General features: G+C 41.9%; 1 protein-coding gene across 3 annotated transcripts in view; it reads right to left on the bottom strand.

The window, feature by feature from the left end:
- Positions 1-25,728, bottom strand: part of LOC126542999 (uncharacterized) — a 29,571-nt gene extending 3,843 nt beyond the window's left edge. Inside the window, exons 1-15 of one of the 3 annotated variants that reach the window (XM_055077540.2) lie at positions 25,445-25,728; positions 25,211-25,370; positions 21,773-21,917; positions 20,725-21,589; positions 18,881-18,959; positions 18,670-18,809; positions 18,009-18,258; positions 17,476-17,611; positions 16,583-16,704; positions 13,602-13,719; positions 9,782-10,072; positions 6,727-6,908; positions 1,257-1,311; positions 1,143-1,195; positions 959-1,077 (exon numbers count right to left, since the gene is read on the bottom strand). In XM_055077540.2, the coding sequence (XP_054933515.1) occupies positions 959-1,077; positions 1,143-1,195; positions 1,257-1,311; positions 6,727-6,908; positions 9,782-10,072; positions 13,602-13,719; positions 16,583-16,704; positions 17,476-17,611; positions 18,009-18,258; positions 18,670-18,809; positions 18,881-18,959; positions 20,725-21,589; positions 21,773-21,917; positions 25,211-25,350 (2,695 nt within the window). In that variant the 5' untranslated portion in view covers positions 25,351-25,370; positions 25,445-25,728. The other 2 variants (XM_055077542.2, XM_055077541.2) reach the window with 2 other exon arrangements.
- Between the last annotated feature and the right edge of the window lie 505 nt (positions 25,729-26,233).

Genomic DNA, 26,233 nt, shown 5'->3' with positions numbered 1-26,233 from the left:
TTTATTGGAGTCAACATTGTCACAAGGAACAGGAGCAAAGGTCATTATTAGTTATGTTAACAACGCTATCTGGAAGCCAGATCCATTCCTTTATTGTTTAAAAAAATTAACAACCATAAATGTATGTTCTGTATGGCTTTTCTAATATTTGCTGTGTATTATCTCGATGAAGCAAAACATACATCATTTCTAAAAGGTATTCATGAGGATTAATGGCTGTCTGATTATAATAGATACGGTTAAGAAATTTAAGCTGTAGCTTTTGTCTTCTTATTGTCAACAGTGATGTGACGAATGATATTTTTATAATGTTTTTGTTAAAGAATAATGTATGTGGTGGTCTGTGGTCTTGCTCATGTACTTCACTACCAGAGACCAAAGTAAACTCTTGTGTCCATGAAGTCTAATGCTTATAGCCCAGAGGCTATAAGGTCTGCTGCCTACAGAAATGTAGACCAGTGTGACAGAAGGAGACAAACAAAAGAGCCTGAGCAAGAAGGGGAACCAAGGGCCTCGTCTTTTGTTGGTTACAACCACACGAGCCCAATGGACAATGAATTAAGCCAAGGAAGGCATAAAGGAAATTAAATATTCCTTTAATTGAGATTTACCAGTAATAACAAAAGGGGAAATGCAAGGGGACGAGAAGACAGCCTTGGTTGGAGCCACGCCCACATCTTCTGCACTGCGTGTGCGATGCCTTGTCAGTGAGCTGCAGTTGTGGCTGTGCCCTCATCCACTTGCTTGAGTATTTGTGTATGTATCTAGCCTTAGGAGTGCCAGCCAGTGCCACTCACAACCTTGAATGCCATCTATGGCCATGTCACATGTGTTTTCTCACCTGTGACATTTTGTTTTCTGTCTATCCACAATGTGTTGCAATATTTTACTTTGCCATGATGCTATAAAGCTTGCTCGTGTGCCATTTCTCACTGTGTGTTTTTAAGTGTTATCTTACCCTGTAGGTTACTTGAAGTTTTGGAGTGCTGCTCGATCTCCTCCCACATTTGATGCAGCCACAAGCACTGCTTCTCTCGAGTACTTGTGAGGATTGGTGTTGCAAGGCTTGCTACAACACTGGCAGGGAAAGTTTGAAATTTGGTTTAAATTCGCTGGCTGATCCGTGAGTAGGATCCTCGTACCTCTGCAGATAAGGCATCAGCAGACCTTGCAGTGACTGAAACCACCAGGCCCTCTGAAACGAACAAAATGCTTTGGCATGATGTCATCGCATAAATAAATGCAAGGCATCTTACCTCCGATTTAGCCTTGCCAAGTGATGTGGATTCAAACTCTCGCCACCCATCCAACCTGTTTGGGTTTTGAAGATTTTTCGTATCTTTCCTAATTTGAATTTTTTTTGCACGGCACCACGTAATTAGAATTAACAGCCATCAGAGAGCTCATTCACCATCTCACATTTCTATGAACAGTCAGGAACTCTTCCACTATACCAAGTAACTTTTTACACTCTCTCTTTACAGTGTGTTGTCTGTCTTCAGTTTGTGGAAATAGCCAACAGAGAAAAGCTAAACTAGGAAGTGTTATTCTGGTGGCAAGTCTTGTGTTGATTAACAATTACCATATGGTACAGAAAGCCTTGTTTAAAAAAAAAAGTAAAAATAATAAACCAGATTGAATGCACTATAATACAATAAAGGAGAGAAAAGTATGCTGAAACCTTAATAGTTACACGACTGCTTGGGAAAGGCTGATCAAGAGACATTTTTCTGTAATACATGTACGCAGAGAATTCATTCAAATGTGGCCATGCACTTCAAAAAACACTGCAATAAGCGATATGAGAACATAACATAAATTCAATCTGCAGTTATTTGCTCTTTTCTGGACTCTGCTCCACACATAAAGACTTTTGCATGTAACCAAATCAATCACTGACCAAACTTATAACCTTAGGTTAATTGCAATTACCTTTCATGAAGTGTGAGAAGAAAGGGGGCTAACCAAGGGGTCCGATTTTTGTTAATCATATCATGAGAAGCCAACAAACAAAGACACCAAGGAGAACATAGGGGAAATTACTTGTACTTACTAATTGAATTAAAGAAATTATAAATTAATGACAATGAAAGTGGATGAAAAAACAACTTGCCGCAGGTGGGGAACGATCCCACGTCTTTGCATTACGCGTGTGATGCTCTACCAATTGAGCTAATGTGGCATGGTTTCCCCGTCCACTTTCTTGGGTAGGCATTTATGCGTTACTACAAGAACTAACCTTGGGAGTGTCAGCCAGCGCGACCACTCACAAACCTTGGCGGTGGATGTGGAACATCCTTTCTGCCGCAGGCGTCACGAGTATGTGATCTTTCTGGGTGAAGGAAAGTGGTCAATAAACCCACAAAATGTGAATCGCGTAATGCGAAGATGTGGGATCATTCCCCAACTGCGGTAAGTAGTTTTTTCATCCGTTTTTGTTACCATTAATTTATCATTTCTTTAACTCAATTAGTCAGTACAAGTAATTTCCCCTATGTTTTCCTTGGTGTCTTTGTTTGTTGGCTTCTCATATGAATAATAAAAATCGGACCCCTTAGTTAACCCCCTTTCTTTTCGTTCTTACATAACGAGGGTCTCGAATCCGGCAACATTGATGCCTTCAAGTAGCATGTGTGGGTTTATTGACCAGTTGCCTTCACCCAAGAAGATCACATACTTGTGACGCCTGCGGCAGAAAGGATGTTCCACATCTGCCGCCAAGGTTTGTGAGTGGTGGCGCTGACTAACACTCCCAAGGTTAGTTCTAGTAGTAACACATAAATACCCAAGAAAGTGGATAGGGAAATCGTGCCACGGTAGCTCAACAGTTTAGAGCATCGCACGCTTAATGCGAAGACGTGGGATCATTCCCCACCTACGGCAAGTTGTTTTTTCATCCGCTTTCATTGCCATTAATTTATCATTTCTTTAACTCAATTAGTAAGTATAAGTAATTTCCCCCATGTTTTCCTTGGTGGATTTGTTTGTTGGCCTTTCATGAAAGTGGTCACTCTTGCTGCCACAGTTGTTGCTGTTCATGGTTAAACACACACACGCACAGACACACAGGGCTTGCAGGACTTTGATATCAAAATTAATTTTCCACCTCTGTAATGTTTTCCACCTCCACCTCTACGCTCTACGGATGCTCTACTAAAGGTAGAGCATCCGCTTCGCGTGCAAGAGGACCATGGTTCGAATCCCGGTGCCACACAATTTTGCACCGGATTGAAAAAAAACATCCGCGTATTGATGGAATTGCATAAACAGGCCTGGAGTGCGGCCTGATTACGATGACCAGAACCGGTAACGCACTTCCTCACCAGAGCAGGATTGGCCACCCTGGTGCAGTACTTGGCCACAACCTCCTATGTGAATACAACAAACTCTGGCCCTCAGTCCCCAGCGGCTGCGAAGCAACTGACCACGGCGGTGGTCAGATCTGTGACGCTGCAGAGGGTGCTAAGAATCTCTGGATCCAGACATGCCGCCATTGGAATCTGAATCTAGCAGCGTTTAATGCTAGAACATTATCTAGTGAGGCGAGTCTAGCAGTGCTATTGGAGGAATTAGCGGTCATTAAATGGGATATACTAGGGCTCAGTGAGGTTAGGAGGACAAATGAAGCATATACAGTGCTAAAAAGTGAGCACGTCCTGTGCTACCGTGTCTTAGCGGAGAGACGAGAACTAGGAGTCGGATTCCTGATTAATAAGGATACAGCTGGTAACATACAGGAATCCTAGAGCATTAACGAGAGGGTGGCAGGTCTTGTTGTGAAGCTTAATCAGAGGTACAAATTGAAGGTCGTACAGGTCTATGCGCCTACCTCCAGTCATGATGACCAGGAAGTCAAAAGCTTCTATAAAGACATGGAATCGGCGATAAGTAAAGTCAAAACAAAATACACTATACTGATGGGCGACCTCAATGCCAAGGTAGGCAAGAAGCAGGCTGGAGACAAGTCAGTGGGGGAATGTGGCATAGGTTCTAGGAGTTTGCAGAATGGAATAATTTGCGGATAATGAATACCTTCTTCCGCAAGCGGGATAACCGAAAGTGGATGTGGAGGAGCCCAAAAGGCGAGACTAAAAATGAAATAGACTTCATACTCTGCGCTAACCCTGGCATCATACAAGATGTGGACGTGCTAGGCAAGGTGTGCTGCAGTGACCATAGGATGGTAAGATGCCGAATTAGCTTAGACTTAAGGAGGGAACGGAAGAAACTGGTACATAAGAAGCCGATCAATGAGTTAGCGGTAAGAGGGAAAATAGATTAATTTTGGCTCAAGCTACAGAACAGGTATTCGGCTTTAACTGTGTTGAAGTGTTGAAGCAATGAATGACAATCTTATGGGCATAATTAAGGAGTGTGCAATAGAAGTCGGTGGTAACTTCGTTATACAGGATACCGGTAAGCTATCGCAGGAGACGAAAGATCTGATTAAGAAACGCCAATGTACGAAAGCCTCTAACCCTACAGCGAGAATAAAACTGGCAGAACTTTCCAAGTTAATCAACAAGCGTAAGATAGCTGACATAAGGAAGTATAATAAGGGTAGAATTGAGCACGCTCTCAGGAATGGAGGAAGCCTAAAAGCAGTGAAGAAGAAACTAGGAATAGGCAAGAATCAGATGTATGCATTAAGAGACAAAGCTGGCAATGTCATTACTAATATGGATAAGATAGTTCAAGTAACTGAGGAGTTCTATAGAGATTTATACAGTACCAGTGGCACCCACGACGATAATGGAAGAGGGAATAGTCTAGAGGAATTTGACATCCCACAAGTAGCGCCGGAAGCAAAGAAAGCCTTGGGAGCTATGCAAAGGGGGAAAGCAGCTGGGGAGGATCAGGTAACAGCAGATTTGTTGAAGGATGGTGGGCAGATTGTTCTAGAAAAACTGGCCACCCTGTACACGCAATGCCTCATGACCTCGAGCGTACCGGAATATTGGAAGAACGCCAACATAATCTTGATCCATAAGAAAGGGGTGCTAAAGAAAAATTATAGACCGATCAACTTACTGTCCATTGCCTACAAAGTATTTACTGAGGTAATCGCAAACAGAATCAGGAACATCTTAGACTTCTGTCAGCCAAAGGAGCAGGCAGGATTTCGCAAAGGCTACTTAACAATAGACCATATTCACAATATCAATCAGGTGATAGAGAAATGTGCGGAATATAACCAACCCTTAATATATCTTTCATTGATTACGAGAAAGCGTTTGATTAAGTCAAAACCGCAGCAGTCATGACGCATTACGGAATCAGGGTGTAGACGAGCCGTATGTAAATATACTGAAAGATATCTATAGCGGCTCCACAGCCACCGTAGTCCTCCATAAAGATAGTAACAAAATCCCAATAAAGAAGGGCATCAGGCAGGGAGATATGATCTCTCCAATGATATTCACAGCGTGTTTACAGGAGGTATTCAGAGACCTGGTTGGGAAGAATGGGGGCAAGAGTTAATGGAGAATATCTTAGTAACTTGCGATTCGCTGATGGTACATATTGCCTTGCTTAGTAACTCAGGGGACCAACTGCAATGCATGCTCATTGACCTGGACAGGCAAAGCAGAAGGGTGGGTCAAAAAATTGATCTGCAGAAAACTAAAGTAATGTTTAACAGTCTCGGAAGAGAACAGCAGTTTACGATAGGTAGCGAGGCACTGGAAGTGGTAAGGGAATACATCTACTTAGGGCAGGTAGTGACCGTGAATTCGGATCATGAGACTGAAATAATCAGAAGAATAAGAATGGGCTGGGGTGGCTTTGGCAGACATGCTCAGATCATGAACAGCAGGTTACTATTATCCCTCAAGAGATAAGTGTATAACAGCTGTGTCTTACCAGTACTCACGTATGGGGCAGAAACCTGGAGGCTTATGAAAAGGGTTCTACTTAAATTGAGGACGACGTAACGAGCTATGGAAAGAAGAATGGTGGGTTTAACGTTAAGGGATAAGAAGAGAGCAGATTGGGTGAGGGAACAAACGCGAGTTAATGACATCTTAGTTGAAATCAAGAAAAAGAAATGGGCATGGGCAGTGCATGTAATGAGAAGGGAAGATAATCGATGGTCATTAAGGGTTACGGACTGGATTCCAAGATAAGAGAAGCGTAGCAGGGGGCGGCAGAAAGTTAGGTGGATGGATGAGATTAAGTTTGCAGGGACAACATGGCCACAATTAGCACATGACCAGGGTAGTTGGAGAAGTATAGGAGAGGCCTTTGCCCTGCAGTGGGCGTAGCCAGGCTGATGATGATGCTGATGATGATGATGTAAGCATTCCATCGGAGGGCGCTTGATCTTGTCTACATGGTGGAACTCATCATGGGCTTTGGTCAGGAAATGCAATTCAGCATAGAGCTGATAGATGCTTTGGCCTATGTGTGCTTGTATGCAGTAAGTTCCCCTGGTTTACGACTGCATCAACTTATAGAATGACAAAAAGTAACTGTGACACTTTCTCATAAAACACCTGACACTACTGATATACCACGGTACTACAGTGCTTGCCTGGCAGTACATAAACACACTGTGCATGAGCTTATTTATTGCACAAAACGAGCGAGAAATGGATATTGCAAATTGGTGATTACTTGCCCCACCACTATCTCTGCATTTTTGTTTTATCAGAATCATAGGCAGTTACAACTTCAATCTGAGCTTGGCTTCTCTATTACCTATCTGCAAGTGAGAGCATCACTTACTTTTCAACAACACTCACCAGTACACTGGTGAGTTCACCTTCGTGGTGGTCACACAGCATGAATATGCTGAGCAGGGCATTCAACAAGTGCTGCTCTTCGTCTGCAACTTCATAAGATTTGGCTTGGCTGGCTGCCTGAGAAGCCAAGAGTGTGGACAGTGTGCCCTCTGCTGCTGTCAGGCACTGCAAGATATGACATTAACTTCATTTATTATTTTTGCTCGCTAATGTTGTAAACAGCATAGTCAAGGCTTAACCAACCTTTTTTAACTCTAGCTTGTGCCGTTGAACCGAATAATAAGTTTCCAGTTTTCTGATGACGTGTAAAAATGTTTCATAATTCTCAAAGCTCATTGCGGAGAACATTGAAAAGACCTTGTTTGAGTCTGCTGTTTTCCTGAATAACACATCTCCAGCCCAGCAATGAGATCCTATCCTATCCTATTTACAAATAAAGAAACACTTCAAAACTAGCCTTAAATGCGATTGTTCCTCAAAATGCTTTATGCATGCAAGAAATAGGATATGACAAACCTGTAGTTCATGCTATACAAGTAAAGAAAGTTAGGGAAGAGAAACTATTTCCACTACATTTACAACAGCTTGTTCATAGGACATCAAGGTGGAAGCCAGTTCACACTGGGACAAAAACTGAGTCCTTGTCTTCCCTGTGATGGAGAGGGGGGGGAGCAGTTCTTTTAGTGTCTCCTGTAGTTTATGGGCATGTTCTTTTGATAGTATTGCAACCTTAACAGGGATGTGCAGATATTCATAATTTTGTATACCAATCAAGTAGTCTTTGTCACTTCATTTATATTCAATCCATATTCAATTTGAGAATAAATTATTTGAAGTTGTCGAATATGCACTTAGGCATTGATAGAAAGAGTAAGAACACTTATTGGAGTCTGCCGGGAGAAAGCCAGGTGCAAGTGGTGACTGTTCCAAAATGATTCTGCTGAAGGGTAGCCATAGCTGCTGTGGAGAGGCACCAGTTACTGAGCAAGTGCATGGAGTAACTAACTTATAATCAAGGATTTCCAGTCAGTTGATGAGGGTGCCTTGCCTTTTCACAGCCTGCAAATTTGTTTTTATGATACATGTGAAGAAAATTACTATTTGGACAATCTCGTCATGTTTGCATCTCTATAATTCATGACACTGTAACACTTTGCTTCATCAACATATGGTGAAGTGCTCTTCTTGTATTTCATGCCATCATTGTCATGATGCACCAGATGCAATAACCTTTCAATTCAGAAGTACATGTTGCTGGGCTAGTTGGTTCATGTATGCTGAGTAGACCATAAATATGATCGCTTGGCAAAAACAAGGAAGGATGGAAAGGAACAAGGGGAGCGCCAGAGGGGGCACTCCCCTTCTTCCTTTCCATCCTTGTTTTCGCCAAGCGATCATATTTATGGTCTACTCAGCAACCTTTCAATTGTTTCCAATTTACAAATTCCTCAATTGACAAGAAGTTCAGTTGTGAATGGCAGTGTATATATCAAATACAGGAAATAAGCCTTCCTCTTTATTTCTTTACCAAAAGGACTCCACACAACTTCTATATTTTGCTTTGTTTAAATATTTAAGAAAAATAGTAAGTATTCAATTTAACATTCAAAGCTTATTTCTATCTAATATTACTACTTGATTCTATTTGGAAACTAACATGAATGAGCTTTAATCAGACTCATTCTGTATAAGTTGCCACTGAAGCCAACCCATTACTCGTAAATTCACATTTCTCACTCTAATAATGCAGAGAGCAGGAACAAGTGGCACACCAACAGAGACAAAACCATAGCAAAGGACACAGGGCATGTGTGACCACCTTTGCTGCGGTGTTGTCTGTTTCCTTGGTCCCGTTTTATTCCAAGAATGTCTCTGTGTGTTACAACTTTCTAGATATAAACCACTGAGTTCAGTAACATGTGCAATTAACATAATTTTCTTCATCTCATAAATATATTATGCAGCAAACCATATGGCATTGCAAGGATAGAAGGCCTCTTAATTCTGGCACCTGTGGCAGCAGTACTTGTACTTCTTCCCATTCTCTGGAGAATAAATATGCCCTTGTATTTTATGCATTCTGCATGTAGGATACATGAGAAGACAGATATCACTTGCTATTATATGAATACACATATCTAAAGCACAAAGCAATGATACATAAATAGGACACCAAACCACTAAGTAACCCTTTATGGACTGTAGGTATCGTGAGCAGTTGCTGTGTAGTAGTGAGCATCAGTGATAATTAGTAATGTGATGTAACATTCATTCTGACCACTTACCAAATTAGCATTTTCACCAGAAAAACCTGTCATTGCAGTAGTTAAGAGGCTTGCGATGTACCTGATGCCGAGCAAGAAAGAGGTATCACATAATATTGCAATACTTGCCTTGTGTCTCTTTATTTTCACCAGGAATCTCTGACTTGAGTCAGACACCAGGCTGCATACAAAGTTTTTATGTACAGTTGGCATCACCCTTGTGTAGAGCGTGGGAACAGTGGCCGCCAGGCTGCTCCGGAGGCAGCCATCGACGTCTAACGGTAGCTGCTGAGGTTGAGATAAGAAGTGCCTGGGCTCATGCGGCTGACGCATCTAATCTCGGGCCCAGCCACTGCTGTTATACATGACTGGCTGGCTGCGGAGCGCTCTGGTGACCATCGTTCCCACGCTCTGCAGAAGGGTGATGCCGGCTGTACTCTTTGGTCTCATGATGTTGTGGTTTGTGAGTGGACTGTGTGGAGGAGACCCTTACTTAAGCAACTGGCAACACAATGTCACTATATAAAGACAAGACACAAAATTAAAACAAAAACAAACTGAAAATAGGCATCTCTCTCTACACTCTCTGGGTATAGATATGACAGTACCATGGTACAATGAGCGATGGATCATCTACTTGTCCATTGCCGTGTGCTCGGGAAGTGAAGAAGTAATGAGTCAGGGAATAAGTTGATACTTTGGAAGGCCTTGGGGGCCACGTGCAAGTGCTTTGCGAGTTTTGCACTTCCAACTAGCCGCAGACATTCTGCTTGCCTGTAGGAGCAGCAGTGGGTGCGGTCTCTCACTGGCCAGGCACAAGGCCAATGGAAGCCAGATTCGAGTGTTTGTAGGGAGCTGTGCCCAGGGAGGACCAGGGAACAGGGAAGGCTGTACGAAGCACAGCCAAGGGGCCTGTTGGTGTGGCTGTAGTGGATCGTGTTTGTTGTCAGGCTGCTGTTCGTCACGCTGCTGTGCTGTGGCAGAGTCTTTTATGGATACTGAGGTGAACAGAGCATTGCAGTGCCTATGAAGTTCAGCAATGGGTCCTGCTGCAACTGGGCTTGCCTACAGAAAGGAACAAGAAGCTGAATCCAGTGAATAAGATTTCAAATGTAGCTTTTCAGAAAAAAATCAGTTTTGCCAGTTTAGTCAAGCATAGACAGTGATAGTATCATACTATGAAACCCCGATTATAAGACTTTGAAGGTGACCACGCAAAACTGTCTTATAATTTGGGCATCGTATAATTGAAAAACGAAGAATATAGGCAGTGACCCTCAGTTCTACACCCCCCCCCCCCCCCAAAAAAAGGGCACAGATTGCCTGATAAGCTTGCAGCACAAACCTGCACCACTCTAAGGAAGATATATTAAATTATATTTAAAAAGAATGACAACCAAGCATATAATTGGATGAGGTGTGAGCGAATCATTATTCTCAGCTTTAAAAAAATCTGTGACATCTGGACATTTGCCCAGCCGCAATGCGTCAGCTTCCTCTCAACAACTGCGGAGGCACATTGTTGGCTTCGTCTGAGGAGGCGCATTGTTGGCTTCCCAAAACGACTTGTCGCAGCGGGCCGGGAAGGGTTCGAAGGTCACTTCTGCAAAGGAGGCGCATTGTTGGCTTCCCAAGGCGACTTGTCGCAACAGGCCAGGAAGGGTTCGAAGGTCGCTTCTTTGAAGGACACCAACCCTGCAGGTCAATCGAAACAACTACAGCGGGCTGGGAAAGGTTTGCAGGTCAGTACCCCTGCAGGCCGATCGTATCAAGAGATGCTGGTAGAATTCGCAGCAAGGAATAAGCTTCGAATAGTAACACCTTTTTCAGGAAGCTTAGCAACAGAAAGTGGACCTAGAAAAGCCCTAATGGTGAAACAAGAAATGAAATTGACTTCGCACTTTCTGCTGATCCCAGCATAGTGCAGGATGTAGAAGTGTTAGGTGGGGTAAAGTGCAGTGATCATAGGTTAGTGAGGGCTAGGATTCACCTCAATTTGAAGAGAGAAAGAGTAAAATTGGTCAAAAGGAACATGTCAACCTAGAGGCAGTAAGGGTAAGAGCAGACAAATTCAGGCTGGTACTTGCAAACAAATATGCAACCTTAGAACAGAGAGATGAAGATGACATAGAGGTAATGAATGGAACCGTAACTAGGCTGGCTTCAGAGGCATCAATTGAAGTGGGAGGCAAGGCACCAAGGCAACCAGTAGGCAAGCTCTCCTAAGTAACTAAGGGCCTTATAAAGAAACGACAAAGAATGAAAGTGTCCAACTCAAGAGATAATATAGAATTCGCGGAACTGTCAAAACTGATCAACATGGCGAAAATAAGTGATATTCGAAACTGTAATGTGAGAAAGACTGAATAAGCCGTAAAAAATGGATGCAGCCTGAAATTACTGAGAAGGAAACTTGGCATAGGACAAACCAAGATGTATGCACTGAAAGATACGCAGGGTAATATCATCAGCAATCTCAAAGATACAGTAAAAGCAGTGGAAGAGTTCTATACTGGCCTGTACAGTACCCAGAGGAGTCAGGATACCTCAATTATAAACAGTAATGAACAGGATACAAGAACTCCTCCTATAACTAGTGAGGTCAGAAGGGCCTTGCAAGACACGAAACAAGAAAGAGCGGCAGGAGAAGATGGAATAACAGTCGATTTAATCAAAGATGGAGGAGACATAATGCTTGGAAAACTGGCGGCTCTATATACGAAGTGTCTATCGAGTGCAAGGGCCCCAGAAAACTGGAAGAATGCAAACATTATACTAATCCACAAAAACGGAGACATTAAAGAACTGAAAAATTATAGGCCCATTAGCTTACTCCCAGCATTACATAAAATATTTAACAAAATAATCTCCAATAGAATAAGGGCAACACTGGAATTTAGTTATGACCAAGGGAACAGGCTGGCTTTAGGAAGGGATACTCTACAATGGGTCACATCCATGTGATTAATCAGGTTATCGAGAAATCCACAGAGTACAATAAGCCTCTCTATATGGCTTTCATAGATTACGAAAAGGCATTTGATTCAGTAGAGATACCAGCAGTCATAGAGGCATTGCGTAATCAAGGAGTACAGAACGCTTACGTAAATACCTTGGAAAATATCTACAGAGGTTCCACAGCTACCTTGATTCTACACAAGAAAAGCAGGAAGATACCTATAAAGAAAGGGGTCAGACAGGGAGACACAATCTCTCCAATGCTATTCACTGCATGCTCGGAAGAAGTATTCAAGCTATTAAACTGGGAAGGCTTAGGAGTAAGGATTGACAGCGAATATCTCAGCAACCTTCAGTTTGCCGATGACATTCAGCAACAATGCAGACGAATTACAAAAAATGATTGAGGACCTTAACAGAGAGAGTGTGAGAGTGGGGTTGAAGATTAACATGCAGAAGACAAAGACAAAGATTAGTGATGAATAGCCGGGCAAGGGAGTAAGATTTCAAGGTCGCCAGTCAGCCTCTAGAGTCTGTGAAGGAGTATGTTTACCTAGGTCTATTAATCACAGGGAACCCTGATCACAAGAAGGAAATTCATAGAAAAATAAAAAAGGGTTGGATCGCATACGGCAGACATTGTCAGCTTCTGGCTGGAAGCTTACCATTATTGTTAAAAAGGAAGGTGTACAATCAGTGCATTTTACCAGTGCTGACATATGGGTCAGAGACTTTGAGACTGACAAAGAAGCTTGAGAACAAGTTAAGGACCGCGAAGAGTGGTGGAACGAAGATTGCTAGGCATAACAGTAAGAGACAGAAAGATAGTGGTTTGGATCAGAGAGCAAACGGGTATAGCCAATATTCTAATTGGCATTAAAAGAAAAAAATTGGGCTGGGAAGGTCATGTAATGCACCGATTAGATAACCGTTCGACCATTAGGGTTACAGAATGGGTTCCAAGAGAAGGGAAACACAGTCGAGGATGGCAGAAGACAAGGTGGAGCGATGAAATTAAGAAATTTGCAAGCGCTAGTTGGTATTGGTTGGCGCAGGACACGGGTAATTGGACATCACAGGAAGAGGCCTTCGTTCTGCATTGGACATAAAACAGGCTGCTGCTGCTGCTGCTGCTGCTGATGATGATGATGAACAGCAGCTTGCATGTGCTCATCACTATAAATAATCAAATTGTAGAACATATGCAAGATAATTAAATTTTGTGCCCCAGCTTGTTGGAGAGATTTCAATTGCTGGTGGTGTAGCTGGGAAGGTATAATGCAAATTCTGAAGTATTCTGCTTAAGTCTCATAAGTACCTGACCAGTCCCTGGCAAAGAAGTGGGCTTTCGGTCCTTGCATTTTGGGTGAGAGCAAGAACAATGATCTGCAAGCACAGCTGCCCTTTCTTAAAAATAAAACATTGTAGTTTTTTTTTTTTTTTTTTTTTTTTTACATCTAGCATCAGCAAGAAGCTATAAAGTGGCTGATGGCTACATTACCACATTCGATTTTCCCCTTGAGTTAGTTATGAGTTCGTCGCATTTATTTCTAAATATATTAATCAACATCACACTCTGCAACATGTGTACAGGTAAACTTGCAATATGTGTGTAAGCAAAAGGAGCTGAACTCACAGGCAGCCCGAGGAGTTCTTGGGTGTTGCTGCACACTAAGAAAAGTGCATCATATGCACTGTGCAGAACTAATCTTAGTTCAGGCTCCTCGGACAACATATTCAATGATCTTGCCTGCCTGCAGTAAAGAAGGCATGTGAACATTACAAGCTGGTGTGCTATAGATGCGCTAATAAAGGCAGCTGTGTCCTTACAGCATCTTTCAAAGTGCTAAACTGCCATTCTTTGTTTTTGTTTTAATTGCAAGAAGTGAGTAAATCAAATGTGTTCTTATGCCTTGTTAATGAACATAACGGAATGTTTAGATTTGTACAAAAAGTAAAGAAGGCACAGAGTGCTTATATTACCCTTTCCACCAATCAGTCAATGCTTTAATTATGACCAATTTTTAACTGCTTAATCATAATAAACCACAATAAGATCATTAAAGCTGGGATGGTGAGTACTGATTTGTTGTTTCAAATAGGATTTTAAATAAAGAAAGAAGAAAGACAATGCAGAGAATGAGAACTACTACTGCTGCTGCTATTGACCTTTTTCAAAGCAATCACGTGGGCATTGCCATGTTTGATCACGTAGTACCACATCCACTGCATGCCTCAGCTGCCTGTGTGTTTGCAATGGGTGTACATGATCCAGGTGCAGCTCTGCAAACCTCTGTTTCGGCAGATATCGTAGACGGTGACTAGGTGGGTGACACACGAAGCTTTGGCTACAACTTCAAAGGACATGTAAGCGCTTTCAGAGCTCATTACGCTTTGTTCAAATGGCACGAGTGGCATATACGGTGGTAGTAATAAAAGCGGTGCTAAAAATGTATTCCAAGCTATCCTAACTTTCCGCTTGTGAACTGAATCAGTATCAGTGTGTTTAGCTCTTCGTTCGTTATTCGGTAGATACATTTAAGCAGCGGCTTGTCACGTTTCTGAATCAGAAAAGTTTGCTGGGTGGTCATTATCTCATTTTTTATTTTTTGCCTGATCGCTTACTATATGCCAAGAAGCAGCATTTCTCCCTTTGTCACCGTATAACAAGCGGTACTGTAAGGAGTGACAAGCGTAAAGAAAGAAAAAGGACGAGGAAGAAGGAGTGAAGCGAGCGCGTGGAGCCGCCATCTTGGAGGCCCTTTAGGGCGTGCGCAGGGAAGGACGTGGTGGCCAGGGCGCAGCGTTCCAGGAGAAGACGGCCGGAGATCGCCTCTCTGGGTCCTGCCCCAGTTCCTAGGCGACACATCGACGCCCCGCCCGAGTACCAGGCTCGGCGAGCAGATGTCCGACGTCCCCGGAACGTCAGCGTTTGTGCCGCTGAACGTAGACGCGCGGAGGCTGGCTACAGCCAGTCACCGTCCTGTCTAGGGAACTAAGCTGGGCCGGCGCGCACCAGGAGCGCCAGCCGGCACGAGCCCTGCTCTGCCGGAGCGCGACAGCTCCTCAACTACTGTGCCTTCGTCACGTCGGCCGGGGCATCGGTGACGCCGAACACCAGCAACGACTGAAGACGACCAGATTACAACGATGGATGACGTGACCGGGGGACGCCGATACCCGCCTCGAACAGAACCGGTACTGTAAGCGCCTCTACTACAGCGAATAGACGATTGCCGCACAGACGTTAGTAAACGCGGTAGTGCGAGCGTGAAGCTTAGCAAGGGAGGACGCATTCTGTGTACGATAAGTGTCGAACGTTACCGTGTGTTACTGTTGTTAAAAGTCCATATTGAATGAATGTTGTGTGTGCTGCACCTTGTGTTCATGTGTTCCTTCCGCCCACTCAAGCAAGCGTACCAGGCGTTAACGTATGTGTGACAGGTACTCACTCGTGCAGATGATCTGGTGTTCATGTCCTTTCCTAAGAGTTTAGCACTACAATGCTGGCAGATGAGTGAATTTTTTTTTATCCATATGGGAAGCCACGCAACTCAGAGCTGGCAACACAGGCAGTCCTTATGTAGCAGCGGTCCGTGAGATTAGACACACAGATTGATTCCATTCTTTAATATGCCAGTCACAATTTTTCCAGCCAACTACTGCAGATACCTTTCTTCACTCCACCGCTCCATATTTTGCAGCATGAATGGAGCACAGTGCATTAGTGAAAACCCAGTTACATCTACAACAGCTGATCGCACAGAAGCAGGGCAGAAAAGGTAATGTTTTTGTATTCATGCGCTTTCGCTGAAACGTGCGGTGCATCGCCGAAAGCACCATCTCTTTTCTTTAGAACAAACTGCTTTGTGAAAAGGGTCAATAGATGGAATGATTTGCCCTGATATTTTGGCCCACTATTTTTTGTGTCCTGATAAGCCACATCTTATCACAATGATATAGCAAGCGTAGTTATTGTTGATCCTTTGCAGTTAAAGCTATTTTTATGAAACAAGCGATGAAGCTCCTTGATACCATAGCTGGAAAGTATTAAGAGAACAGAATTTCTTTCTTTAATTATCAGACTGTAAAATAATTATATTAGCTCAGTTTCGCAGTAATGAAAATCACAGAGGAAAAATTAGTTTAATGCAAAATGTGCTGTTTCAATATTTAGTTTTACAGATTATATGCACGTCATATTATACCATGCATCATTACAACATTAGCCGAAGAGGTTATATAAAATGTGTTGTGGGACATTTTACTAATAAAACAACCTCTATACTTGTGCAAGCAATCATGAGGTTAAGCAAATCACTTAAACCGACACACTAGTATAACATATCAGTCTGTTAACATTGGCAAAATTGAGATAAGAGTTATAACATAGGCACAGCCATTCTTTCAACTGGTAAAAGAAATAAAATTGGGCCTGGTGTGATAAGCAACAATAAAAAAAAAAAGAAAAATAAAGGTTGGCAATTTTTACATATTGATGTACTAATATAGCTTTTTCAAGTCATATGTAAGCTTATTCCACAGATATTTGTCTACTGGTTACATGATAATAAACTGCGCATATAGTGCCTCTAGAGTGTGAAGATGCCATCTTACCTGAGCATTTCAGCGAGAAGCTGCCTCAAGGCATAGCTACATTGACTGGGACCTACTTGACATTTGAGGTCATTGCACAAAGCTTTGACATACAGGTTCCAAACGCATGCTCTCTGAAGGTCCTGTCAAGGAAAAAAAATATTAACAAAGAAATAAAACAAAGACAGTTATTTGAGCATAGTGCTCACATATGCTGAGAAATATGAGGGCACACAGTGCATAACATTAAGTCACTTCCATGACAAAATCAATTCACACCTGCTGGTGATACCACACAGATAAAGAAGCCTTTCGATCGTTCTTTTCCTAACTATTTATTAATATGTCATTAAATTCTAGAGACTTATATGAATTCAGCTGTGTTCTCAATCTCTCTTTTCTCATTTTTTACAGCACTGTAGGGAGTCCCATAGCCTATAATCTATCTCCGAGATCGTATACAAACAGTTTGATTACACACAGCACATTTCGTAAAAGCTATTTATTTGACCCTACGTGCTTGCTTCTTTATTGACCATTTCATTGTTCATGCTGTTGTAAGTGTTTACACATTCTGAATCCAGGCTTTCACTCGACGAGCAGTGATTCACTACCCCTTATACACTCAACCAGCATCTAAACCTACGAGTGCTGACTCATGTGTTGAAAAAGCCTTGCTGGTGTGTTCTAAAGAACCTAAAGATGTTTTTTGGAAGCCACAGGGCCACACTACTAATTGGACTGCAACATATTCTGTATAATTTTCAGCTGTGGATGCAACAGATAGTTGCTGAAGGTTGCTGAAGGTTGCTTGAACTTATTTGCATTGGTAGAAAAAGGCAACTTATCATTTTTGTCCAATCTAGGACACACATCCTTTTATATTCATTGTATGCAGTAACATGTGTACTTACTAATGCACTGTTGCTGCTTGGGGCAATGCAGCTTGCCAGCCACTTAAGGTGATGCACGAAAATTAGTTTCTCAGTGTGTTTAATAGCTGCTGTGACTCTCTGTTGCAGGCCATGAAATGGTGCTGATGAAATGCCCCTGCAAGAAAGGCCATAATTAGGTGTAGCACAGTGACACTGTAGTAAGTATGTGCAGTGTTTTTGTAACATTTACACTTGGTAGAGTTTGTGAAAGATATTTAGCAAATTTATACCACGGGTGCCTGTTTTTAATAATACTGAGCACAATAAAGAATACCTGACACATTTGCCTTTACTGGTTTCATCAACAGTGGTTGATCAAGGACACTTTTCTTTCACCCTGACCACGAAGACAAGTGTCCCTTTGCCAAAATGTTTGCCGCTCCAACCCGAGACGTTCCCCTTGATCAACCACTGTCATTCACTTCAAGTCTCCATCATACTGCTGCCATCATCTGTCGCCAACAAAGTAAGTGTGCTTGCTCAAGGGCTATCAGAAAAATGATGGCACCTACTCATTTCTTCCTGAAAGTGCAGAGGCACAGTTCAGCAAAGAATTTTCCAAGTAACAGCCTGTGTTGAGCATGATGTAAAGGTTGTGGGGCAGGTGGCTCGCGTGCCCAAATCTGGTTTCCAGGTCTTCTATAGCTTGGCCCAAGGCAACATGCACAGCATGTATGAATGAAGCACGGAAGGGTTCCAGCTCTCCTTGGCAGGCACTTATGGCTGGTCCATAGACGGCCAAGTAGTGAACAGCATGGAATGCTGCAAACATGGACACTGTGAATGTTCTTATGACTGACTAGCCAAACAGCCACTTAAATACAATATAACCACACTGATATCTTCAGAAAAAGAGAAATACGTATTGTCTGGCAAACGTCCAAACGGTAAATCAAAATGTGATGCTTTAACTGTTATCTACTGTAACCATTTAAGCTTAAGCTACTAAGAAATCATATGCCTAGGATTCTAAAGGATAGCTTTGATGGAAGGCATATTCTGGTCGTAAATGTCAAGTTATATGTACTTGGCATTTACAATATCCCAACAGTGGCTTCACGAAATGATGCCTTAGGACTGGATTTGTTCTACAGAGGGATTCATGGTTTACAATTTCACTGTTCTGGAGTACGGTGAACTTGTACTGCAAGAACTGTAGCAGACAATGTTTACCACTATCATTGACTTGAAGTTTTGTGCCAGCTAGTTCAACTGATACACTGTCTTTTTGGTGAAGAGGCCACTTTATCTGGATGAGGTCTTGAATGCTCTGCTGAAGCATTGTGAGGACACCAGAGTTTGTCAGCAGCTGTCTGAAAAGATAACGCTCAGATAAGAGGTGGGACATTGTGACCACCAGACTTAAAGGATCACTAGTACTCACCGCCAGTCCCAAATGCAAGGCTCATCCCATGCTGTTGTGCCATCAGCTGATGATTGTTGTGGGCTTTTGGATAGCACAGCTGGAAACAGGAATTCTATCAATTTTGATATATCAATTCATGCAACTTACAAAATTGTGTAGCAGCTGGAACTTATTTCTTGTACCAGGCAATATCTTTTTATGGCATGAACTATTGTAACTTGATTATTAACTCATTCTTATTTTAAATCATTTAAATCCTCTACAGACATGCAAAGACCAACTGCTCCATACCAGCAGGTAACATACTACTAATAACCTAGTCAAATAATTTCATCTGGGATAAGTATATGTGCCTATTTTATTTTATTTCAGAATACTGCAGGCCAACAGTTATGGCCCATGCAGGAGGGGCTATACAAGGCATGGAAATACACTGTGACATAAAAAGAAAAAGAAAAAAAGAACGGCAGTTTAACAGATTGCCGCTAATAAACAAGCAGAAAAATATGTATACACATGTACATATTTACACATATATGTACGTATATGCACATATACAGCACTCATTCACTCAAACAAATGCTCTTCTAGAGCTTTAACAAAATTAGGGGACTGGAAAATGGCCCCAGGAAGACAGTTCCAGTCCGAAACGGTCCTCGGGAAAAACTGTGTTTGAATGTTTCACTTCTTGCAAAAATTGGTTCCAGTAAATGACTTCCTGTGTGGTGTGCTCGTCTAGACGATAGCTGTTTAAGTTCTGTGGGATGCGAAATGTTTAGTTTATGTGCTAAAAGTTTATGCAGGAACAACAAATGGGACATTTTCCTACGTACTTGAAGTAGTTGGATGTTATTTGTTTTCATTAGTGTCGTAGGTGAATCAAGCCTTCTGTATTTGTTATAAATGAACCTAATCGCTTTCCTTTGCACCATCTCAAGCTGGTAAATGTCCTTCTTTATGAATGGGTCCCATAAGACCGACGCGTACTCTAATTTTGATCTAATAAATGTTATGTATGCAAGACGTTTAAGCTTACTTGGAGCGCCTCTAAGCTTCCGCCTCAGAAAGCACAGCTTGGAAAATGATTAAGAACAAATGTCTGCAATATGTGCAGACCAGGTTAAATCGTTTGTTATTGAAACCCCTAAGTATTTATGATGTGTGACCTCCATAATAGAATGATTTAGAAGGCTGTAAGAGAAAGGAGAAACCTGTTTTTTGCGCGAAATTTGCAAGAGGACAGTTTTATCTAGATTAAGTTGCATATTCCATTTAAGGCACCATTGATGAACAGCTAATAGTGAGTTTTGTAAGAGGTAATGATCATTACGCTCGTTAATGCTCTTGAAAAGAATGTAGTCATCTGCAAAAAGCCTGACAGAGACATTTTCGGAAATAGCAGCCGGCAAATCATTAATATAAATTAAAAAGAGCAGCGGGCCTAAAACGCTTCCTTGGGGTACACCTGACGTAACTGGAAGCACTTCAGATTTACAACCATTAACCTCTACGTACTGTGTCACCCGCCGTGGTTGCTCAGTGGCTATGGTGTTAGGCTGCTGAGCACGAGGTCGCGGGATCGAATCCCGGCCTCGGCGGCCGCATTTCGATGGGGGCGAAATGCGAAAACACCCGTGTACTTAGATTTAGGTGCACGTTAAAGAACCCCAGGTGGTCGAAATTTCCGGAGCCCTCCACTACGGTGTGCCTCATAATCAGAAAGTGGTTTTGGCACGTAAAACCCCATAATTAATTATTATTACGTACTGTGTCCTGTGTTCTAAATAAGCATTAATCCAATTAACAAGGTAAGTAGGGACGCCAATACTTTCCAGTTTATAAATAAGTTTACAATGACTTACCCCATGTTCTGCAGCTAATTCTACTAAGCTGCTGCTCAAACCAGTGCAGTTCATTTATGAGGTTGACAGCTGCCACCACAATCCAGTGATCAGTCCAGTCAATGTAACTATCTATTTGCTGTAATCCCACATCTGCACTACAAGACTTGGTGTCCTGACTATGTTCGGTGTGTCTGTGTGCCCAGCAAGAATTTGGATTCAGAAGGCATGGTAAGAAGTGTGACTTGTCCTTGACTTCATGTCTTCTCTGCCAGTGGCTGCGCAGGTCCTGGAGGCACAGCATTACATTGGCACGTACACTGGATATGTAGCAGTCACTGAGATCATGCCATGTCATACCCAAGGAAGGCCTCATTGCTACGTCTCTAGCCAGGCTTTGTATACACCACTGTATCAGGCAGCTGACACAACATGTCGAAAATGTGGGCTTGCAAGGACAGCTGGCACGTCGCAACTGCTCTGAACGAACCCACTGGTGAATGCGCTGTATCTGGCCAGGAACAAACAGAAGGCGCAGCATTTCAAAGTAGCTCTCCCAGTTGGTGTCATGGACAAGACCTTGCTTAGAGGAAAGCACTTCTTTGTTGCCAACGAGGTGGCGAGTTATGTAAGCTTGAATGTGGTAACATATGCTGCACCACAGAGACTTGACATCCTCACTTGACTGAGAGCCTGATGAGCATTCCTTTGCACTTCCTATGCATGGATGCTGCTTCTTGCAGGCATTATCACAAGCATCTTCCAAACAGTCAGTGCATATACCACAGTCACAAGCTGCTTGGAAAGGCAAGGAATGCTGGGCCATCTTCTTGAGGATACTGAACATGGCTTCCATTGAGTCTGGCTGCTCATGACACAAGTGCAGCTGAAAAAATAGTAAGGCATACTGGTAAGTAAGCACAGCTCAAATGCACATTGGATTCTTGCGAATTTCCTCATGTTGCATTGTCTCTGCCAATAGGCTGTCTGTTTTTAATTTTGCTGTCATTTATATCTAAATAGTGAAGCTTGAGACATTCAATATTTTTAAGCTGGCAAGGGCACCTACCATCTTTTGCAGGCATTCTTTGACTGCATTGTGGTCTGTTGAAATGTTTTCCAAGCTGTGAAATGAGCTTTTTCGGTGCTTTGTCAAGTCCTTTTGATTTCCGTTCTTTAAATATCTGTCAATCTCCTCCAACGTTTCTTCAATTCTACAACATAAATTGGTTAGTCAGCACTAATGTACCCATAAAGCAATACCTCTGCAAGAAAGTTCATAAAAGCCAACATATTTGATGATTAACAGCCCATCTTGCTTTAACTGTACATACTGGTTATATTTGCATGTGCATACCATTTGGTTTTATTTATTCTTACTTTGGCTTTAATTCGAAACTCAATTTAACAGGAGGTCTCCTTGGCAATTTTTGCTTTGAGATGACCTTTTGTATAAGATCCATTTTGCAACGAAAAATGTAGTAACACTGAAATAAGCTTGAAGTTGAAAAAAGAAAGGCAGTCTTATTTTTTTTTTGCTTTTGTTGCTGTGTTCCTTATAAATGAGTTTCGTTGCACGTGTACCACATATACACACACACATGTGCACACTTCAAACCATATCAAAAAGGCTCTCCTCTTAATGTAACTGCAGAAATTCCCACGGCGACCTGCCGTGGTAAGCTCAGTGAAATATGGCATTGCGCTGCTAAGCACAAGGTCACAGGTCCCTGCTGCAACGACCACATTTCGATGGGGGCACTTTTGCAATAATGCTTGTGTATCATGCATTGCATGCATGTTGAAGAACCTCAGATGGTGAAAATTGATCCGGAGTCCTCCACTACGGCATGCCTCACAATTAGATTGTGGTTTTTGCACGTAAAACACCAGAATGTAATTTTTCTTTAAACTCCCACTGCAGCATTGCAATATGATCAATAAATTAATTTTAGACATTGCCGATATTGGGATACCATACAGGGTGTTTCAGTGAACACTTTCAAAAATCTTTAAAAATTGCCTGTGGCAGATAGCACAATTCCAGTTCATGAGCTGGTCTACTTGAAGAGGTGGACATTACTTGCACAAACGATTTAAGTGCTTAATCGACTAATTACAAAAAGAAATGTGCTAATTAAGTTTTTCACTAATGACCTTATGGCATGTATTGCAATTTACAAATTCTGGCTGGCAAGAATGCAAGCCATATCTACTTGAAAAGAATTGTGTGGATGAAACCATTTAAGAAATATGTGCATTCAAACTTACGGTAAAAATGCACTATCGTTCCACTTACTTTCTTAACAATACATTGTTTTATGCATTGAAGCACAAAAGTAACTAGAATGCCAATGCATTTCTCCACCAAGTTCAGGAATTAATTCTCGAAACTGGTGTCATCCTGTGAATTCATTCCAAGCAGATCCGTCTTGCGAACTCTCCAGCTAGAATTTGTAAATTGCGATATGTGGCATAAGGTATCTGTTAAAAACTTAATTAGTGGATTTTTGTTAATTACTCAATTATGCATTTCAGTTTTCTGTGCAAGTAATGTCCGCCTCTTCGAGTAGAACAGCTCATGGACTAGAATTGTGCTGTCTGCCATAGGCAATTAAAAAAAACTGAAAGTGGTCACTGATACACCCTGCGTAATCACAGTCATTGTTGAAAATGACAGTGCTCCCTTTATGTATAGCAGAGTTGGCTATACGTAGTTATAGAACAAATGAGTGCATGTACATGTGCTTCGACATTTTCTAATCCTGGAAGGCAGAAGTTCACAGAAATCTCTAGGCTTGTAGTGATTAACTGCGGTCGAACAAGGAATTTCGCTGGAGTCAGTGTGTCAACAGGGAGTCTTATTCAGATGGGACTTGTCTTCATCAGGGTGCAGCAACTGCTTTAACTAGCAGTATTTATGTACGTTTAGCTCACTCTCCTTGAAACTCATTGGTAGAGGAGGAGAAGAACAAGCTGGTGCACAGAGTAAGATGAAAGTCAGTGTTAAAAAAAATTAGGAGGGGGATGAAAAGGAAAAAGAAAGGAGCTATGTGGAGTGGTGTTTAGTTATAGAGAGGGAACAGAACTGCTGTTTATTCTGCAAAGAAGCAGGATCACAAAAACGGAAACGGATATGCACATGCAAGCAGGCATGGTCAATATGGCAGGCCCACTCTTCCCGGACAACAAGATTGAACTAAGAAAATATACTTTTTGTACATTTAAAAAATGAGCAATAAAAAAAGAAAGAAAAAAAAGAAACAGGTAAAAGAAACGGAAATGATGTGTACAGTTATGTTAGTTATGTTATGACGTGTACAGTCACAGTTAGTTATTACAGTTCAAGATGTGTACAGCTATAAGGGCAGAAGTATAAGCACACCTTGTCGAAATATGCGAGAGAGAGAGAAACAAGATTGATTAAATATTAAATAAATGAAGCCAAAATAATTAAAATTAAAGTGGGTGAGATAATAAATTAGTAAAGCATGGCTTGTGAGAAAAAAATATGATGTAATAAATTGGGACAATAAGATATACTCAATTCTGGTTTAAACGGGTGTAAGACCAGAATACTTTGCTTACTTATAGTGTACTGGGTACATTAATGGCTGTAACGAATGAAATATGATTTTCTATATATTTTCTGTCTCTAGGTGAATGAAAGTTGTGACTGTAGCATAAAAAGTTAAATATAATTCATTGAATTTGTGACAAGGAAGGTCAAAATGCTGTGTGACTGCTTTCAGAAGCTTTTTGACGTGTCTGTACGATGTCCGCTTAATATAACGTTCACTGGCTGTCTATTGGGCTGCTAAGGAAAGAAGTTGCTGCCATAATGAAGGCAAGTCCCCTTGACGAAACGTTGGCTCCAGCGACATTTCTTGTTTGACCACACTATAGCCGCTACATTTTTCTAAGGAATATTATATAACTACAAAAGTAAAATAAAAAGATCTTGGCTAGGCAAATTGTTTGGTAGAAATAGCCAAACAGCAAAAAGAAAAATCGATTGAAACAGCTTGAAACGAAACGTACAATAATACATACATGAACTGTAGCCGTTTACTTCGTATGTATGCTATTTTAGCAACAAATTTCCCACTCATTTTGCTTTCATCAAATTTGAGCTGCATTACGTACATGTAGTTAAGACAAAATCGTGCAAGTATAATCACGACTAATAGATGAGAACGCACGCCGTGCTTCCGTCAAGAACCTTTGTATAACTTATTGTTACGCAGAAATCTTGCTTTGCCACAAGTACGGTAGCACTGAGGTGAAGACATCTTGTCCAATATATTCCAGATTACAAAGAAAGCTGGCTTTGCTGCTTGCGAAAGAGCACTGAGGTGAAGGTTTCTACGTTCCGAATGAAAAGAACTGTGGAGGTTTTGTGCAGCATTCGTTAATGCATTGACTCCTACATGTTTTGTTACTGTGATTGTGTGGGAAAATAAAGCGCGTACGCCTTGTGAAAGCTTGTGCCAAAGAGGGTACGTACCTTTCGTCGATAGCTTTAATACGGCTGGAGTATATCTTGTCGAGCACGAAAAGTGCCATGAACGTTTTTGTACGTGCTTTAGTGAAACCATAGGTGAAAATCGGAAGCTTTCTGGAATCACATGTGATGGCCATCTCCATGGTAACTGTTGCTTACGGAACTACAAAACGAAACGGTTTCGGAGGGTTCGCAACACTCCCGTACAACAGCTTGAATAAAATCCAATCTGCTCACCATGAGATGCGATCGGTCCTTCTGACCATAGAGTTTCCTACATGCTTTATTGTAAGAAACTATGCTTCTCACTGTTATGGTATCTTTAGGACTGTGTGGGGCTTAGAAAATACTTTGTAAACTTCGCCCGTAAATTCCATCCGTTAAACTCGGTGTCCGACTCGTCCGAACGGTCATAAAGATGGGCATCAAGATCCTCAAGCCAACGCGTTGCTCAAGCATGGACAGAGATAAGGCCCATAGCCTCCTCTATACTATGTATTATGTAAGGCCGATCCGGTGCCTTTTATATATGCAGTAGGACAACATTGTGCACGCTGGCTCAACGCATGCGTAGTGCTACCCACGACCTACTGAACTCCAGACCTGCACAGATCTCCCTCCTCCAGCACGCCTGGTCTAGTTTGCCTCTTTTGCCGCTAGGGAAAGAACGTACGAGCAGAGTGGCGCTAGTTATAACCTGTTCGCTGTCGTCTGCTTCTGCGATCTGTTCAGCGCTTGTCTTGCCATTTCTGCAGGCACAAAGCGCTTGTATTGGCGGTAAATTAATAAAGTCACAAATATACAAAAGAAGACATATTTGCGAATGCTTTGCGTTTGAATAGTGAAACTAGAAGAGGAGGAGCGGTGCAAGAAATGTAAACAACGAGCATAGGTAGCCGCTGCAATGCTAGATCGACGGCATAAATTTCCCTTTCCTAGCCTCCTTAAGAGACTGGAAAAATTGTTTTAAAAGATTCATGGGATAATCTAGCTTCTTTTAGTTGATTACAGACAGCCTAATGTCGT

The sequence above is a fragment of the Dermacentor andersoni genome, chromosome 2 (genome assembly GCF_023375885.2).
Source record: "Dermacentor andersoni chromosome 2, qqDerAnde1_hic_scaffold, whole genome shotgun sequence".
NCBI lineage: Eukaryota > Metazoa > Arthropoda > Arachnida > Ixodida > Ixodidae > Dermacentor > Dermacentor andersoni.
The sequence above is the reverse complement of the archived record's forward strand: the minus strand, read 5'-3'. Positions and strand labels throughout refer to the sequence as shown.